Source organism: Haliotis cracherodii, unplaced genomic scaffold (genome assembly GCF_022045235.1).
Source record: "Haliotis cracherodii isolate W230 unplaced genomic scaffold, xgHalCrac1.p SCAF_4, whole genome shotgun sequence".
In the NCBI taxonomy this organism is placed as follows: Eukaryota; Metazoa; Mollusca; class Gastropoda; order Lepetellida; family Haliotidae; genus Haliotis; species Haliotis cracherodii.
Window position 1 is genome coordinate 69682052 of NW_027266297.1, and position 19648 is coordinate 69701699.

General features: G+C 40.1%; 1 protein-coding gene across 1 annotated transcript in view; it reads left to right on the forward strand.

Moving 5' to 3' along the window:
- The first annotated feature begins 3479 nt into the window (after positions 1-3479).
- The window catches only part of LOC139479242 (protein FAM110B-like), a 58124-nt gene continuing 41955 nt past the window's right edge, over positions 3480-19648 (forward strand). Inside the window, exons 1-2 of the mRNA XM_071262100.1 lie at positions 3480-3561; positions 14087-14507. Coding sequence (XP_071118201.1) covers positions 14399-14507 — 109 coding nt within the window. The 5' untranslated portion in view covers positions 3480-3561; positions 14087-14398. The remainder of the gene's footprint in view (positions 3562-14086; positions 14508-19648) is intronic.

Sequence of the window (19648 nt, forward strand, 5' to 3'; positions counted from 1 at the left end):
ACCAAGCAAAATTGCTGAAAATGACCTCTGAAAATAAGGTACATCGTAAATGTCGCCATTTTTTACACATTACTAAATCACCACACACGGCGTTATTTACAGCATGTTTAGAAATCTAAATTTAGGATATTTACTCGTTGAAATGAATTTCAAAAATAGCATATTAGTGATCACGGGTATCTGTCTTTTAAGAAATCACCAATGATCATTCCAAAACGTCTCCGATAACCCGAGAATCGTTTCGAATGTTTTGGAAAATACGCAAACACGAACGCCGAAGTGAACTTTCCGCCATGTTGGATAGTGTTTACAAAATCACGTTTCAGGTACACCGGTTATGAGACGCCTGTAACATCGCGTATATTTCAAACTTATCTGCCATACACACATCCTTGAATTCCTCATACATTTTAGAATCATATGAACAATGGTCTTTGTCACCAATACAAAGTGGCTGGATGAAATCAAGCAAAATATGTTAGGTGTGAAAACGAACGCTGTGCTCGAAAAACTGCACTTGTTTGAAATGTAAACAAAGCAAAATACAGATTTTACACAGTGTAGCATTTTCTCCAATTTAGAGCTATCCATTCGTCTAATCTTTCAAAACATTGGCTCAACATTTTCAGAATATGCACGGGAAGAGAATAGTAGGAAAAATTAGGGTATTTATAATAGATACATTGCAATGATTTGATATTTTCAACAGAAATAGTCAAAGTTACCGTCATGTGTGACGCCATGACTGACGCAAAATCACGCACAACGACAACGGTATTTATCGGAATTTCTGCCTATTTCGGTTCTTTTCAATGAAAATTATAACAACAAATAACAGTACATAGATTGTCAGAATGTTTCTGATTACTTACATGTCACATTTATGTATATGCAATCCCTGAATCAACGAAAGTCCCCTCGTAAAATCCCGCGTACTATTGACAGTGAACACGCCATTTTGTAAAAGTCGGTCACAGGTAGTGATGTCATACGTCAACATTGTTGTACATATTTGGTAATTTCTTTGAGGTGAAGGTCCTTGAATGAGAGTATTGTATCATGCTGTTTACAGTTTCAGTTATGATGTAGATTTTGCATATGTTTTATACATTTTGTCACACAATTAATTTCCCTTTGGATATTTGTCAATGTTCAAAATGATATCATACGCAAATATAAGCCACAACATGTATGAACGAACCTTTGATAATCTCCTGTTTGTTTGAACATTGTTTACATAACAATTGATAGCTTTTTAGTGTCGAATACGATATTTCTTTCCTTTGGACAAGTGTTACAAGATGAAGCGTAAAGGTAACTGCAGCATGTACGTATTTCTTGGGATGTGTAATAGTCAATATCATAAGTTCATATAACCAATGTCTTTGAATAGCTGTTTCATTTTATTTTATAACTAAAACTGAATAGATCTATATTACTTCAACAAAATGGATAATATGTTTCGTAAAAAGATATGCACACATTTCTGAAAGAATTGTCTTTGTCTTGGAATTGTTTTGTTTGGGTTTTTTTGTGTTTTTTTTGTCGTTTGATACACAGAGCCGTGATATCTAACGATTCTCCAGGTGCGTGTTAGCCACAAACAATTTACGAATTATTCCTCTCGTTTTGCATTATATAATCAATGGGTTCATTCTTTTTTTAATATTGTGATCACAGGATATTAAACTGTTCACTTTATTTCTCCAGGAATTGTAAAATGTATAAAAATAAAAACCAAGTACCCTACCTAGTTGTTGGTTCAACCGTATACGATTATCCTGACAATTCTATGCCAATAGAGCTTTCTTCGCATCTTTTAGTGTGTAATTCTGAGACGAGATGTAGAGAAATGATAACAATATTTGTCCAATATTGAATATAATTTGGTTGTTTTGAAATATTCTTTTGGGTATTTCATTACGTAAATTGATGCCAAACAGGTGCGTGCCTTGTCCAATTAAGACACATGATAAACTAGCTAATTGTTTACATATTCAAGACATTATTTTATTGTTGAAAGCAGTCATTTTATGTTGTGCCGAAAAAGCGTCCAATTCCGTTTTACACATCGAGATTTTCCATATCATGAACGAAAATTAGGGGAGATATATATTAATCAAAATACCAGAGACATCTTTCTCCGACGTTATGAAAGACATAAAACCAGCCATGACGTCAAATAGAACAGTGTTATTTTTTAGGGTATTTCATTACATTTGATGATAAGGCTAGTGCTCCATTAATAATGGCGCAACATTAGTCAAATTACACTTACACATTCAGGAGAATGTCGGAATCTAAGGACTAAGTTATAGGTTATATAGGCCCATCCATTTCTCTATTACCTCTTTTTTATGAAGCAAGATTTCATCATTTCTTATGGGTTTTTTTTACAACTAAACGTATACAGTTTCTTTATCGATATTTGTGTTGGAATAGTTTGGTTCCTCGTGAACAAAACACCACGAAAATATATTATCCTTACCCACAGCTAATTCTCACCAAGTGACCTGAGTTACAATAAACTAGTGCTAAGCTTAGCGGAGTTATGCCCACTTTTCTTTGTACGTGTGTAACCTCTCTGTCGCCTTTTGACGTCATAGAGAAAAATCAGTTTTCGTCATTTACGGCAAGCTATTTTTGGCATTGCATGTTTGTCGTTATACATACGCATATAACTCCATTTGGTATATAGTTATGTCGTTCAGATATTAGGCAGTAATTTGTTCGCTCACAGATTCCGTAAAGTTTGTAAATAAAAAAAATCGTCGCACAGTACTTTTATGGGTGTACGATAAAAAGCGGAGAAATTTACTGTTTTTCAAGGCAGAAAAAATTCTCGGGCAACACTTAGAAGTGTATATTTTTTAAACCGGTTTAATACTTGCAGTTAACTTTACACAATTAAATAGGGAATTTAATATTCTCCACCTCTGCGTAATTTTATAGCCAGAGGTAGATACAGTGCCGCGTGAGCGCAATTCTCGCACAACCTTCACTTTTCCGATCTTAGGAAAATGTGCGTCAGAAAAAAAACTCGGCATCCAGAGGGTTAAGACACCGCGTATTACTGTCTACACACTGAAAAAGTTGGAAGAATAATGTAGGATGATAAATATATCTCACCCCCGTGTCTTTTGATATCAAATATATCAACACTCGTTGAAAAAAAGTGGAAAAAATCCACTTTTATAAACTCGTGTAGATATATTTGATATCAAAATGCACTCGAGTGAGATTCTCTGTATCAATCATGAAGCACGTTCTTAACCGTTAACACCACCCACCCCTTGCGCATAAAAAACCCCAACTATACAGGACACGTCATTAGATCATTCCTGAGGTAAATGAATTTTCAAAGCGATCATATCACTACCACTGAGGCGATGTTTTCCTCGTTTTAAACCTACGTCACAATGCATGTAAATAAAAACAAAGTGACGAGAGTTACTGTTCCTGACACAGGTTATTTCCGGCTACAGGTGCGCGCTGAAAAAACAACAGCGTCTTGCACGGTGTTGACAGGTGATCGGAGCCACACATCAGAGGAAGTTGAATGTAAGTTTATATATGTTTGTGACACACGTAAGATAAGCGCCATGTGTGGGCAGCACTTGTAGCGACCTCTGACTGAGAATGGTGTATCCAGACACACGGCTGGTGTGTTTTGGCGAACAAATACGGGTGGATTGTTTCCGTTAAAAAACCGGTGTTTTAGCGGAGAGACATTACAATTTGCAAACATCACTATACATCGTACATACTGTCACATTGATTGATGCCTTTATTGGCGATTATAAACCTTGTAAAACCCTTTATGATATTTAAATATTTTTTATTCTATTTCTGTATGTGCCGTAGCTTTGTTTGTTTCTTGTTTAACACCGCAGTCAGCAATATTCCAACTATATGACGGTGGTCTGTAAATAATCAAGTTTGAACCAGACAAACCAGTGATTGACATCATGATATTGGGATATGATGACATGCATCAACCAAGACAGCGAACCTGACCACCCAACCCTGTTAGTCGCCTCTTAGATAAGCATAGTCGCCTTTTACGGCAAGAATGGGTTGCTGAAGACCTATTCTACCCGGGATCTTCACGGGTCCGCTGCGACCTGTACTCACTTTTATTATAACTATTAATATCAAGACTACCTCAGCTGGCAAGTCCAAATTTAGAGATACATTCTCACCTTCTATTTTCTTAACAATGCATATTTTAATTGTATGCTGGCTAGCGACCAGTTAATGCCATTTTATTCGTGTTTTTCTCTTTGACATTCCCTGTATACAACTGACTGTTTTTTGTGAAACTATGAGTAAATACACTGATTTCTGTTTGTTGAAAAAAATTTGAGCAGATGTCTGTTATGACACGACGAGAGGGAATCAAATGCTAAACAGTGGAAATAGAGCTTTTCCATTGACTATCTGTACCAGTTACTGCCATTGTTTAAAACAGCATGTGCCATATGATCAAGCTTCAGGTATACAAATTACATTTTTTGTTATCTCTGATAGTGTACTGAATTATTTTATTCATTATACTTAATATGAAATGTTTTTATCAATTTGTCGTCTGCCAACTGACATAAACCATTATCCCCAAAATTCAATCTACATATGCTTATCCAAAACAATGAGTACTATGGATTTCACGATATATATAGGTTTGGAAAAATAGCTAAATTAGATTTTACTCACTCACACACTCAACTTCTTTATTCTTTCAATGCGATATTTCGGAACAGGTGCAAGAACATTTATTGAGGAAGTGCTTCAAAGTTATTATTATGAATTGTCTAGGTGTTATCATGGTTATGCAAGACATTTCTATGAATATGATTGTGAAGAATGTTCTCTTGTTTAAACATATTTATTCTATGAGAACATACATGGCCGGATCGGCAAACAAACTTTGTGAGCTTATTTGAATGCCTCTCTGGATAACATGATTAGCTTGATCCAGGTTAGAATAGGTCTTCAGCAACCAATGTGTTAAAGGTGACTATGCTTGTTGTACGAAGCGACTAACGGGATCGTGTGGTCAGGCTCTTTAAGCCTGAAAGCATTGAGCAATTTCTAGTTTCATCTGGCCCTTCCCAGACCCTTCCCAGACCGATAAAACCAACTTCTTAAAACACTTTATGAATCCACCAAAAGAATGGTCAAGTCTTGTTGCCCGGACTTTATACCACATGTTCAAGCTGAGGCCATGAGAAAATTCTATTATATTCGATTTAACTAAGTGTAAATGTCTATATGATGTAAATGAAATAACATGTAATGCCTCTATACACAATGTACATCATATATATATACCTGTCATATCTATAATTATAAACATGTTCATATGTAGATAGTCTGTACCCTGCCCTACAAAGGTGTTCAGTACAATAAAAATTCTCTTGATTCTCTCTCTCTGGTAGTAACTTCCATAGTCTAAGAGTACCAGGAAGTAAGGTCTTAGCATAAAATGTTGTCTTGCAGTGGATATGTTGCAAGCTATCTCGATTTCTTAGATGATAAAGAAGATGATTCTGAAACTGTTTCAGGAATAAGTTGTCTTAAGTAATTTGGTGTCAAGTTATGCATAATTTTATTAAACATTGTTAATTTTAAAATCTTTCTTCTCTCGGTGATTTAAATTTGGTTTCAATGTATAACTTATGATTTTTACTCCGGACAGCTCCACAGATGGTCCTTAATGCATCCAGGTGCACTTTCTCAAACTTATTACTTTGCTCAACAGTGCAATTATCCCAAGTGTTGAGGCAGTCTGATGCTTCTTTTGGATTATTATTAAAAAATAAAGTGAATTTTCGTCTGCAAAAAAGCAGATTTTGCTTTTGGTGCCTTCAACAATGTCATTGATATATACAGTGAACAGTCCCTGGCCTAAGACAGATACCGGGGGCACACCGGCTTTAACTGTTTTAGCATCAGGTTAGGAACCCTGTACAACAGTATGTTGTATTCTATTTAAAAGAAATGAGTGTAACCTTTTGAGAATGTTACCAGTAATTCCATATTTTTGTAGTTTAAATAACAGACCCTTATGCCAAATTTTATTTATTTACTAATGTCAATGAATACGTCCCTGAGCTCCTTTCCAATATCTAAAGCATTAGCGATAGTATTATATAAATAAGTTAACTGATTTGCTGTAGAGTAACCAGGCATAAATCCCGACTGTACATTAGTGAGAACACCATTATCTCTGAGGTAATTATAAATATATTTGAATACACATTTTTCGAGACTTTGGACAAGCAGCTTGTAAGAGCTACCGGCCTAAAACTGGTAAATTTTTATTTCCTTTCTCGTGATAAGAATTACTGAGGCCTCTTTCCATATGGAGGGAAATATGGATGTTCATTGAACAGGCAAGGGAGGGGGTTATCAATATCCATCGCTATCAGTTTCAAGATTTTATTACTTATGCCATCAGGCCCATTGGATTTGTCCGTGTCAACAGAAAGCAGAATATCGCATTCTTCTTCTGTGGAAACGTTGATGTGACCTAACGGGTCATATGGTAATGTGTCAATACTATCAGTAATAATTTTTTCAGGAAATTTCAAGGTTGACTTTTCAGTGAAATAATCATTAAAAGCTTCAGAAATTGATTGGGGGTTGTCGTACAAGATGTCATTGTAATCAATAGGTCGAAAAGAACCATCGTTATTTTATGGGGTGCTGTCTGATTCTGACGTTGCGATGCTCTTCTCCACACTTGTTCAGGAGACGTGGGAGGAAGTTTGCTCAAAGAAATAAGCACATTACCCAGGTTTACATCCAATACTTTAAATTTCACTAAAGGACACTAAAGATGTTATATATAGTCGAAATCTGTTTAGAGAGTAGGTCTTCAGCAGCCCATGCTTGCCGTAAGAGGCAACTAATAGGATCGGGTGGCCAAGCTTGCTGACTTGGTTGATGCACGTCATCGTATCCCAATTGTGTGGATCGATATTAATAATGTCAATCACTGGATTGTCCAGTCCAGGCTCGATTATTTACAGACCGCCATCATATAGCTGGAATATTGTTGAGTATGGTGTTAAACAACAAACAAACAAAGATAAAGTCAAAGTGATTGTCATCCTTTTTGGTGTTTTTTCTTCGCTGATCAAGAGAAATAACTCTGAACCCCCTATCTTTGTCATGTCACCAGGATCTCAATTTGTTGACCTATGATAAAAGTCTTGTCAGAAATAGAATGTTCATTTTATCAAACTATGTATATCAAAATAGTGTGATATGTGGTACCTGCTGTAATATGTGATGAAGGTGTGTCGTACGTGTAATTGTGGGTCTCCCAGGCAGGGAATATTCAGTGTGATGTCTGTAACTGTGGGTCTCCCAGGCAGGGAATATTCAGTGTGATGTCTGTAACTGTGGGTCTCCCAGGCAGGGAATATTCAGTGTGATGTCTGTAATTGTGGGTCTCCCAGGCAGGGAATATTCAGTGTGATGTCTGTAATTGTGAATCTCCCAGGCAGGGAATATTCAGTGTGATGTCTGTAACTGTGGGTCTCCCAGGCAGGGAATATTCAGTGTGATGTCTGTAATTGTGGGTCTCCCAGACAGGGAATATTCAGTGTGATGTCTATAATTGTGGGTCTCCCAGGCAGGGAATATTCAGTGTGATGTCTGTATTGTGGGTCTCCTAGGCAGGGAATATTCAGTGTGATGTCTGTAACTGTGGGTCTCCCAGGCAGGGAATATTCAGTGTGATGTCTGTAATTGTGGGTCTCCCAGGCAGGGAATATTCAGTGTGATGTCTGTAATTGTGGTTCTCCCAGGCAGGGAATATTCAGTGTGATGTCTGTAATTGTGGGTCTCCCAGGCAGGGAATATTCAGTGTGATGTCTGTAATTGTGGGTCTCCCAGGCAGGGAATATTCAGTGTGATGTCTATAATTGTGGGTCTCCCAGGCAGGGAATATTCAGTGTGATGTCTGTATTGTGGGTCTCCCAGGCAGGGAATATTCAGTGTGATGTCTGTAATTGTGGGTCTCCCAGGCAGGGAATATTCAGTGTGATGTCTGTAATTGTGGGTCTCCCAGGCAGGGAATATTCAGCGTGATGTCTATATTGTGGGTCTCCCGGGCAGGGAATATTCAGTGTGATGTCTGTAATTGTGGGTCTCCCAGACAGGGAATATTCAGTGTGATGTCTGTAATTGTGGGTCTCCCAGGCAGGGAATATTCAGTGTGATGTCTGTAATTGTGGGTCTCCCAGGCAGGGAATATTTAGTGTGATGTCTATATTGTGGGTCTCCCAGACAGGGAATATTCAGTGTGATGTCTGTAATTGTGGGTCTCCCAGACAGGGAATATTCAGTGTGATGTCTGTAATTGTGGGTCTCCCAGGCAGGGAATATTCAGTGTGATGTCTGTAATTGTGGGTCTCCCAGGCAGGGAATATTCAGTGTGATGTCTGTAATTGTGGGTCTCCCAGGCAGGGAATATTCAGTGTGATGTCTGTAATTGTGGGTCTCCCAGGCAGGGAATATTCAGTGTGATGTCTGTAATTGTGGGTCTCCCAGGCAGGGAATATTCAGTGTGATGTCTGTATTGTGGGTCTCCCAGGCAGGGAATATTCAGTGTGATGTCTGTAATTGTGGGTCTCCCAGGCAGGGAATATTCAGTGTGATGTTATGTAATTGTGGGTCTCCCAGGCAGGGAATATTCAGTGTGATGTCTGTAATGTGGATCAGTGTCTGTGATGTGTGTCTGATTGTCTGTAATCTGTGGATCAGAGCATCCAGGTGTCCAGAGTGTCTTTTTGTCGGAGCTTGGGCTGGGACAGGTAACCCGGGTACTCAGGTCGGGTGGGTACTGAGTTGGACCCGGGTACCCACAGGTCATGTGATATATATCGTTAAATGATAATGACAATAAAACTCCATGGTTACACTAAAAGTCACTTATATTTGCATTTCTTTCTGACTATGCATGCATCCGTTCTGACTTTTATATGTTTGAAATATGATAGAGGTTACACACAACCAAATGTTTTCCCATAGACTTCTATAGTAACGTTATGATTTTTTTAAAAATAACTAAGCATTCAACAGCTATTACCTGTATGTGTGTGCACAGTTTGGCCTTAGAGCAGCAATAAAAAAAATAAAAATGACTAGCTTAGTCAGCTCCTTTTCCGAGTACCGGAAGCTAAACACACCACCCCCAGTTTCGCACCAAATGTCACCTACTTGAAAATAGCTGTGGTCACATTCAGCATAAGTCATCATGTTGAAAGAGACAGTACTAAATATAGAAAAACATGGTCAGTTTTAATAACTGGATGGATGTACATTTGAAAGACATAAAAATCTTACAGAATATCCTCCAATCACAGCCTGCAGATATCTCTCGATCTACACTGAAGGCTACCTACGAAAACCGCACTGTCCAAACTGGTTCTGATTTGGTGTAGTAGTCAACTTCAGTGCATGCATGATCAGCATGTTTCACACGTGTATCTAAATAGTCTTCTCCATGGCTTCAGTAAAACAGTTCCCAACTAAACATTTTGTACCAACTCTTGAGACCGACAGTGGGTACCCGGGTAGGGTCGGGTAATAGGGGTTCGGGTACACAGGTAATTAATTTGGACTCGTCCCAGCCCTAGTTGGAGCACCTGTGTGTCGGAGGGTTCTTCATTTTGGAGGGTCCTTGTGTTGGAGGGTTCTTTATTTTGGAGGGTCCATGTGTCGAAGGATCAATATGTCAGAGGGTTCTATATTTTAGGGGGTCCATGTGTCAGGGGGTCAATGTGTCGGAGGGTTCTATATTTTAGAGGGTCCATGTGTCGGAGAGCTCTATATTTTGGAGGGTCCATGTGTCGAAGGATCCATGTGTTGGAAGGTCAATGTGTCGGAGGGTTCTATATTTTGGAGGGTCCATGTGTCGGAGGGTCCCAGGTAAGCAGCTATATCAGCCACAGGATTCATATGTAGGGCATGTAATGTTGCCATCTGAGCAGTAGCAAAATGGTGATTTATTCACTGAAAAAGTGTTCATAATGATGTCTACACTTTTTGTGCGGAAGCATCTAACTGTGGTTTGACAAAGTCTATTATCTGCAGATATTTACACATGGTTATTCCTGTAGCTCTCTGGCAGCTGTATCCAGTTTGACTGCAAGAACGTGTTTGATAGGCATCATATGTTTCTGGAATTAAAGGCCTCAGGCACTGCGTCACCCTACAAACATCCCTGAACATTATTTTTACCTTGCAAAACATAGCATTTCCTTCTACAAATGTCAAACAGTGTGGGTGAAGCCAGCTGCCGGTACATGTCAAGACATCAGCAGGGGCTGGGAGCATTCGCTCTACTCCACCCCTCCCCGACCCACCCCAAGCCCACCCCAAGCCAACCTCACCCCGCCCCACCCCACCCTTCCTGGGGACCTATTCTGCCCTAGAATCCTCATGGGGAGACACGCATTGGGCACTGGGGACCTATTCTGCCCTAGAATCCTCATGGAGAGACAAGCATGGGGTACTGGGGACCTATTCTGCCCTAGAATCCTCATGGGGAGACAAGCATTGGGTACTGGGGACCTATTCTGCCCTAGAATCCACATAGAGAGACAAGCATCGGGTACTTGGAGACCTATTCTGCCCTAGAATCTTCATGGAAGGACAAGCATTGGGTACTGGGGACCTATTCTGCCCTAGAAACCTCTTGGAGAGACAAGCATTGGGTACTGGGGACCTATTCTGCCCTAGAATCCTCATTGAGAGACAAGCATTGGGTACTGGGGACCTATTCTGCCCTAGAATCCTCATGGGTAGACACGCATCGGGTACTGGGGACCTATTCTGCCCTAGAATCCTCATGGGAAGACACGCATCGGGTACTTGGGACCTATTCTGCTCTAGAATCCTCATGGGGAGACAAGCATCGGGTACTGGGGACCTATTCTGCCCAGGAATCCTCATGGGGAGACAAGCATCAGGTACTGGGGACCTATTCTGCCCTAGAATCCTCATGGAGAGACAAGCATCAGGTACTGGGGACCTGTTCTGCCCTAGAATCCTCATTGAGAGACAAGCATCAGGTACTGGGGACCTATTCTGCCCTAGAATCCTCATGGGAAGACACGCATTGGGTACTGGGGACCTATTCTGCCCTAGAATCCTCATGGGGAGACAAGCATCGGGTACTGGGGACCTATTCTGCCCAGGAATCCTCATGGGGAGACAAGCATCAGGTACTGGGGACCTATTCTGCCCTAGAATCCTCATGGAGAGACAAGCATTGGATACTGGGGACCTATTCTGCCCTAGAATCCTCATGGGGAGACAAGCATCGGGTACTGGGGACCTATTCTGCCCTAGAATCCTCATGGGGAGACACGCATTGGGTACTGGGGACCTATTCTGCCCTAGAATCCCCATGGGGAGACAAGCATCGGGTACTGGGGACCTATTCTGCCCTAGAATCCTCATGGAAAGACAAACATCGAGGACTGGGGACCTATTCAGCCCAGGTATCCCTACAGGGAGACAAGCAAAGGGTACCGATGGCCGTTTTTGCAACAGATCACCATTGGCATTACATTTTAAACTGAAATCACTGAAACTTAGTTGATGTTTACCAGTAGCATTGTTAGCCTGACCTGGATGTTGCTTACTGTGAAAGGCGACTATGCATGTCATAAGAGGCGATTAACAGGATCTGGTGGCCAGACTCGCTGACTTGGTTGATGCATCTCACCGTATCCCAATTACGTGGATGCTCATGACATCAATCACTGGATTGTCTGGTCCAGACTCGATTATTTACAGACTGCCGTCATATAGTGGAAATATTGCTGAGTGCAGTGTTAAACAACAAAGTGATACCGGTTGGAGTTCATTAACCTTTGATGGTTACTTAGTATCGCAAATAGGGATTGGGTGGTCAGACTTGTGACTTGGTTGATGCATGTCATCGATCTCAATTGCGTGGATCAATGCTCATGATATCAATCACTGGATTGTCTGGTCCAGACTTGATTATTTGCAGATCACCTTCATATAGCTGGAGTATTGCTGAGTGCGTGTTAAACAACAAACCAACCAACTAGTATGCAGATTCCATGTCACCAGCCATGACAGGTGGTTCTGCTACAGTGTTAGAAGATACATGACACTTTGTATTGAGTGGGTGGAGGATGTTTGTTGTATGGAGTGGGTGGTGTATATATGATAGTATTAAGTGGGTGGTGGATGTTTGACAGTATTGAGTGGGTGGTGGATGTTTGACAGTATTAAGTGGGTGGTGAATGTTTGATAGCATTGAGTGAGTAGGGGATGTTTGATAGTATTAAGTGGAGGGTGAATGTTTGTTGTATTGAGTGGGTGGTGAATGTTTGATAGTACTGAGTGGGCAAATGTTTGTTGTATTGAGTGGGTGGTGGATGTTTACACCAGGACTCATTTCCACAAAGCGATTGTAGCCCATTGACGATTGTAACTCCCATACTTTAACATAGACTTACGGCAGTCTTAGCGCTAAGATCGCTTTGTGGAACGGGGCCAAGGCCAAGCCTATATGGACAGATCAGCTGACACACTCCTTTACCTGTGTAGGCTCACTACCTGTCCCGCCATGGTCCGCTACCTGGAACTAACGATCCCACCTCAGTAGAACAGCCGGAGGTGCCGAGGCATCAGTTATCTGCTGGCTCTTCACACAAGGATATATCAGCGTGTTGTTGGGGACTAGTGATTGACAGCACTTTTGTCTCAAATTGATTTTGCTTCTGTGAGGGTTGTTTGTTTTGTTGAATTCTGACCTGCATTATTAATGTTTTTTGACATTTAGCCAGTGGTCCATCTAACAAGTAGTTACAGTGTTGGTCATGGAGCCAGTGGTCCATCTAACAAGTAGTTACAGTGTTGGTCATGGAGCCAGTGGTCCATCTAACAAGTAGTTACAGTGTTGGTCATGGTGCCAGTGGTCCATCTAACAAGTAGTTATTGTGTTGGTCATGGAGCCAGTGGTCCATCTAACAAGTAGTTACAGTGTTGGTCATGGAGCCAGTGGTCCATCTAACAAGTAGTTACAGTGTTGGTCATGGAGCCAGTGGTCCATCTAACAAGTAGTTACAGTGTTGGTCATGGAGCCAGTGGTCCATCTAACAAGTAGTCACTGTGTTGGTCATGGAGCCATTGGTCCATTTAACATCATGGAGCCAGTGGTCCATCTAACAAGTAGTCACTGTGTTGGTCATGGAGCCAGTGGTCCATTTAACATTATGGAGCCAGTGGTCCATTTAACATCATGGAGCCAGTGGTCCATCAAACATCATGGAGCCAGTGGTCCATCTCACAAGTAGTCACTGTGTTGGTCATGGAGCCAGTGGTCCATTTAACATTATGGAGCCAGTGGTCCATTTAACATCTTGGAGCCAGTGGTCCATCTAACATCATGGAGCCAGTGGTCCATCTAACAAGTAGTCACTGTGTTGGTCATGGAGCCAGTGGTCCATTTAACATTATGGAGCCAGTGGTCCATTTAACATCATGGAGCCAGTGGTCCATCTAACATCATGGAGCCAGTGGTCAATCTAAGAATGTAGTCACTGTATTGAGTCCAGCATGTTTCCAAGGATACAAGTAGCAATTATTTACCTCATTTGTTTACTCAGGGATATTTCAGCAATAGATCATACATTTCTTGAAATACAACTATTTTACTCATTTTATCTTTATTCATCCTCAATCTAACTCTAGCTGCATCCTAGCCACTCTGTATGACCACGGTTAAGACTGTCAGGACAAAAAAACATACTTGCCATGTGAAAATCCATAAAATCAAGTATCAGTATCAGAAATTTGCAACAATTTTTTTTTAGGTAGGTTTAAGTTCTGTGAATACATTTTTCTACCATTAATGTTCCTATTTTCTGAGCATGCTTTGAGTCTTCGTAACATGCTTGTCAGTGTGTGTTATATAGAGGACAGTGTGTTATAGAGAGGACAGTATCTCTCCATTGACCACTGAGTCACTATAGATCAAGACACACAAGTCTTTACCCTATCAATATCTCATGTCAATATCTCCTTGTAGGTTCGGATATGGAACCATCACCTGGGGCAAGGAGGGAATTCCCCCCTCTGTCGACACCAAGGAGATGTATCACCCCCAGTAATAACACCCATATCGCTCAGTGTTTATACAACAGTCATGTGACCTGTGAATGGATCACCTGTGGGAGCTATTAATAGTCACATGGGCTGGAGAGAGAGAGAGAGGGAAAGAGAGCGAGAGACAGCTGTGTTCCTGGTTGGCCGAGGTGGTTGGATTGCCTTGTGGTTCTTCTAGAATGTCAGATGTCAAGTTGTGCTGAACTGGATTATAAGTTGTGGTTGACTCTGTAGAATGAAAATGTCTCTCTTGGTGACGTCGTGTACGATGGGGAAACAGCCAAGTCGATTGCTGGACAAGGGGCCCTCATACCTCCGAACTCGCACCAACACAAAACTCTTTGGTGAGTACATCATATGTAAACAAACTTTTTCTGTTTCAGCAGTGAATGAAGTTTAGGGTTTGGGGAACTAGATGTTAGATGAGGATGTTGTGTTTTCTTCAAGCAGAACCCTATCGTCTTTTCATATTTACATGTTGGATTTGTAAATTTAAAATTTTGACTTTACTGATTATTTCTGATACATATTAATGAATTTATTGTGGGATGGCTACCTGACTTCCAGTGTGGCTGTATGTGAGTTGAAAGTGGGTTGTGATGATAGCTAAGAGCTTTTCCCAGCCTGATAAAGTTACAGTGTTTATTTCACTTGACATGGGACCCTAGGTGAAACAGGCTCCCTCTTTTAATGTCTTTTCCATGTGCAGGGACTGAAGGCTTTGAATTTGCAACTATTTAAATTTGGGGGAAATTCTGTTACATGTGTTTTTATAATTAATTGTGGTTCGAGGTGGTTTACAGTCAACATGTTTGATAGAGAATAAAATAACAAAATACATTGAAACATCTGCCCTAGTTGACATAGCTTGCCTTGTATTCTGTAGGATTGAGAAATGGGACATGCATCAGTTTTATTAGACTCTGAAATCTTATATTACACAATATCCTTCTTGACTCTAAAAATAAAAAAAAATTCCCTATGCTGATTTCAGTGGAATAGAGCTAGCTAGAGCTGGCTAGACTTGCTTCTGTATGCGTTTCTAGATTTATTCTATTTCATAAAATAAATATATTCCACGGTCATGGTGCAGGACTACAGTTTTATAAAATTGGTAAATTTGAAACAGGTTTAGCATTTTTGCAATGTTGAAAAACTGCTTGTGTTGTCAGACTTTCTGCTTATTCCAGTAAATTTCAGTTATCCCAACGTCAAATGTGGCCATCATTCAGAAGCAAGTGTAAGGAGCACTAAGCGTTTTATACCAAGGTTATAACTGTGTGATAAAGCAGCGTACTGCCTGTCTGGCCCTCTCTCCCTCTGTGTATATAGGCAGCCAGGTATTTATTGATTCTACACAGTAGCCAAAGCAACAGCTGTTTATCAGGATCATTTTGCCGATATTACGACAGGTTGGTTTTTGTCTGTGTTTATGTTAACCCTTTCAAGTCTTTAGTCATATAATGGGAGCCTTTAAATTTTTAATTCGTTTAAGTTACAGAACATTTGAGTTGCGATAATATTCGGCTAATTTATCAGTTTTCAATTGTATGGCAGTTTGTGTTATTCCGAATGACATGCCATGAGTTGTGTTCCGTGGGTTTAAATATGAATCTTATGCATATTTAATGTGTAGTATTCAAGGTATGAAAGGGGTGAATAATTTAGTGGCGTTCCATGGCTGGAAATAAATAAAGCATTTTTTGAATTACTAATATCTGATGATTATTTCAGGACTAAGATTTACATTATTTATTTGTCGTGGAAATGGAAAAATACTATCATTTTACAGGATTCTTGTAATTTGATTTGTTGTTTATAATGTCATATGTGATATATTTTAATTTCTGAGAATAAATAGATCATTCACTGATTCATTATGAATTAATGAATTATTCTGACATTAGGAAGTTGGTGCAGGAAAGTCCTATTCACATTGACCAAATCCGCTAAATAGCCTGAAATGCATGCAGCTGAAATACATGTTGTCTTAAAGTGTTAAAGTGGAGGCCAAGTTGTCAAAGTGTTTGCTTGTCTTGCCAAATTCCGGGGATCAATAATTACCAACATGGGTACACTCTCTTATGCATTGGCAGTCTGAACACTGACCTCTGTCTCTCTTCCCCCCTCCCCCCTCTATAATAACCTCAGACCCCTACCTACCCCTCCACCGTAATGAGAGCTTTCAGATTGAGGGTTTAACGAGGAATAAGTACCTGCAATAATGATATAACAATCTTCAGGATAACAACAGGCTGTATGTTCAAGCCAGGAAGTCCCTGCTGATTTAAATCGTTCCAGTCTTGGTTTATCAAGGGTAATGTTTCTACAATCAGTTAAGAGAACTTGTTTAAACAATAAGTGTTGAACAGCTCCTTATTAACCTCTCGGACCATCCCGACCTAAGTCATAACTCACCCCCTTCCCCAGCCCAGGGCATAACAAACCCCCACCTCCCCACCTCCCTTCCCCACCCCAGGGCATAATGTCCCTCCCACCCCAGGGCTTAACACACACACACACACGCCCCTCCTCGGGGCATACACAAAGTACATCACATTGATTCTGGGACACACACCTGTAGCAGGTGATAATTGCTTGACAGGATCAGTGACATCTGTACTATTTTCCTACAGCTGTTGTTCTTTGAGTTGATGATACTTTGAGGACAACTAATATTTAGAGATGAGATTTGGAGATATCTGACTGTGTGTGTACGTTGTGTATGTGTGTGTTGATGTTTATGTGGTCCTGTTTCACACCTGAGCTTGGCAAGGTGAGGGTACAGATTAGGCACTTGTTTGTTCGTGGATGAATAGTTTTGTGTAGGGAGATACCAAAACAGATATCAGTTTATTGTTCACAAACATGTTTCTACAAGCGTGCACCTGACAGGTGACTTGAGGAGTGTCTGGTTCTACCTGTGTGATCTTTTCATGACTGATAAGGCGGAACGTTGTGATCCCCACCCAGTGACTAGGGACGTCAGCAATTGCTGTGGTTCAAGTTGGTTTCAAATCGTTTCAAGTTGTTCAAGTTCATTTCAAGTTGTTTCAAATTTGTTCAAGATGGTTCAATGTTGTTTCAAGTTGTTTAAGGTTGTTTCAAGTTGGTTTAAATTGGTTCAAGTTGTTCAAGGGGCGGTCGGGTAGCCTAGTGGTTAAAGCGTTTGCTCGTCACGCCGAAGACCCGGTTCGATTCCCGACATGGGTACAATGTGTGAAGCCCATTTCTGGTGTCCCCCGCTGTGATATTGCTGGAATATTGCTAAAAGCGGCGTAAAACCCCACTCACTCACTCACTCACTCACTCACTTAAGTTGTTCAAGGTAGTTTCAAGTTGTTCAAGGTTGTTTCTAGTTGTTTAAGGCTGTTTCAAGTTGGTTTAAATTGGTTCAAGATTGTTCAAATTTGTTCAAGTTATTTCAAGATGTTCAAGTGGTTTCAGGAATATATTTAATAAACTCGGTTCTGCTGGCCAGTAATTAAGTGACAGAGACACCACATTTCAGGTTAACGAGGTCACAGAGGTCACTTTGCTCAATACAGTGTGCTCCTGTTGGAGTCCATCAGTTTCAACTTAGGTTTGGCATCATGTTCAGAGTTTGGTGTTGAGGCATTAACTATTATTGGCTAGGCTTACAAGGCATGTTTAAGAAATGTTACCAGAGATATCGACTGTGGTGTAACAATTCAACAGAACCAACCCATGGGAGATGATAATAATGTGAACTCACTCAATGCACTGCATGATTCAGAAAACAAACATGAATTCACAAACATTAAAGTGTATTATCAATCTCAGAGACAGGGAGAAGGGAAACCACTTATTACTGTTGTATCTAACTCGTGGGGAAATCACACTCACCGTGTTCGAAGATCGATGAAAAGTATTTTATTCTTGACACAGCCAAATTCCCAAGGGCATACCTAAACATCTTAACAAATGCCCCATGGCACAGTTGAAAAAAAGCTACATTTCTCTGTCATGAGGGACTTCACTGCAATAGATGTATCTCGGTAGTAGGGTAGCAAGGCATTGTGGGTAGACTTCAAAATATAACAGAATATCCTACTACTCATGAGTGATCCACCCATGCATTGGTGGATCGTGACTTTTTAGTTCTCAATATTAGTATCAATCACAGTGACACTAAGTAAAATTATCTATTCTTACCTTAAATGTTTTCTTGAATAAGTGTTAACACTAACCAACCACTAATTACTAGTGAAAATGAGCAGTGAAAACATAAATATTTTCATCCATTGCACCATACCTGACACTGCCAACTGTTATCATTAGAGTGCAGATATTTGGAAATCCTGTCTAGGAAAAATATGGCTTACGCACCACAGATAAGTTCACATGCAAGTATCGCAATACGTATCGGATAGTGAGCTAGGTATCGTGATTCGTATCGGATCGCACAGTTGGTGTAGCATCCCAGCCCTACTAATCACGTAAGGTGTTATCTGTTGCCACAATTAGCATGATTAGTCGTTAATTCAGTGCAGGTTTATCCCAGGTATCCTGATTAGGTATCGAAGTAGGCGTGCCTGTAATCAGGCCTGGTGAGAAATGTTGTACATTGTAATTAGCAGGTCTGATGATTATCACTATAGTGGTAGGCTGTAAGCACAAAATATTACATACTCATACGTCATCTATACATAAAGTCAGCGATATATATTGTCATATCATCCAGCTTGTAGGAAAACTCTTCTTACTGGTATTTAACTGAAATTTGTGCTTTACCTTGTTTTCATTATCAGTCATAAACCATTCAATAATCTTCGTGAAACTTTGTATCAACACCATTCATTTGATGAACTTGTGACTTTCAGGAATTTTTCTTTTTTGGGATGTCAGAGCTCCAGATAACTTTTTGAGAAATTGAGTTTTTACTTGAAGGTTTCTATTTTAATTGGGTTATTACATTTTTCATTGGGTAACCAATATTTTTTTCACTCATCTATTGGGTTTGTTGGGTTTTTCCCAAAATGAGAAAACATTTTGAGATTTAAAAAAAAGTGAAATAATGTTTCAGATGAGTATAACAGTTCTAAATATTGCCTTGACTCGGAAAGTAAATCAGCTGGTAACTGTGTTTCGGAAATGAGCCCCATTGTACGCATGTTGAAAAAGCTTCATTGGGTGTTTACGCGTGCTGTTTTCAAAGAATTGAGTTCTCCCAATGCATGTGTATCTGTACGCAAGGTGTGTGTGTCATTCACTTCTATGAACTTGTGGATATCCGGGTGCTTTCAATCAAGCTGAAGAGTGGTGTACCCTGTGTTTGGTAAAATTGAACTGTATCTTTCCATGGATGACAACTTTCTTGAGATGGGACTGAAATGAAGAGGGTTAAACACCTGTATTTTAGGACCTGCCTTAAGAGGGTTAATCACCTGTAGTTAAGGACCTGCCTTAAGAGGGTTAATCACTTGTATTTTAGGACCTGCCTTAAGAGGGTTAATCACTTGTA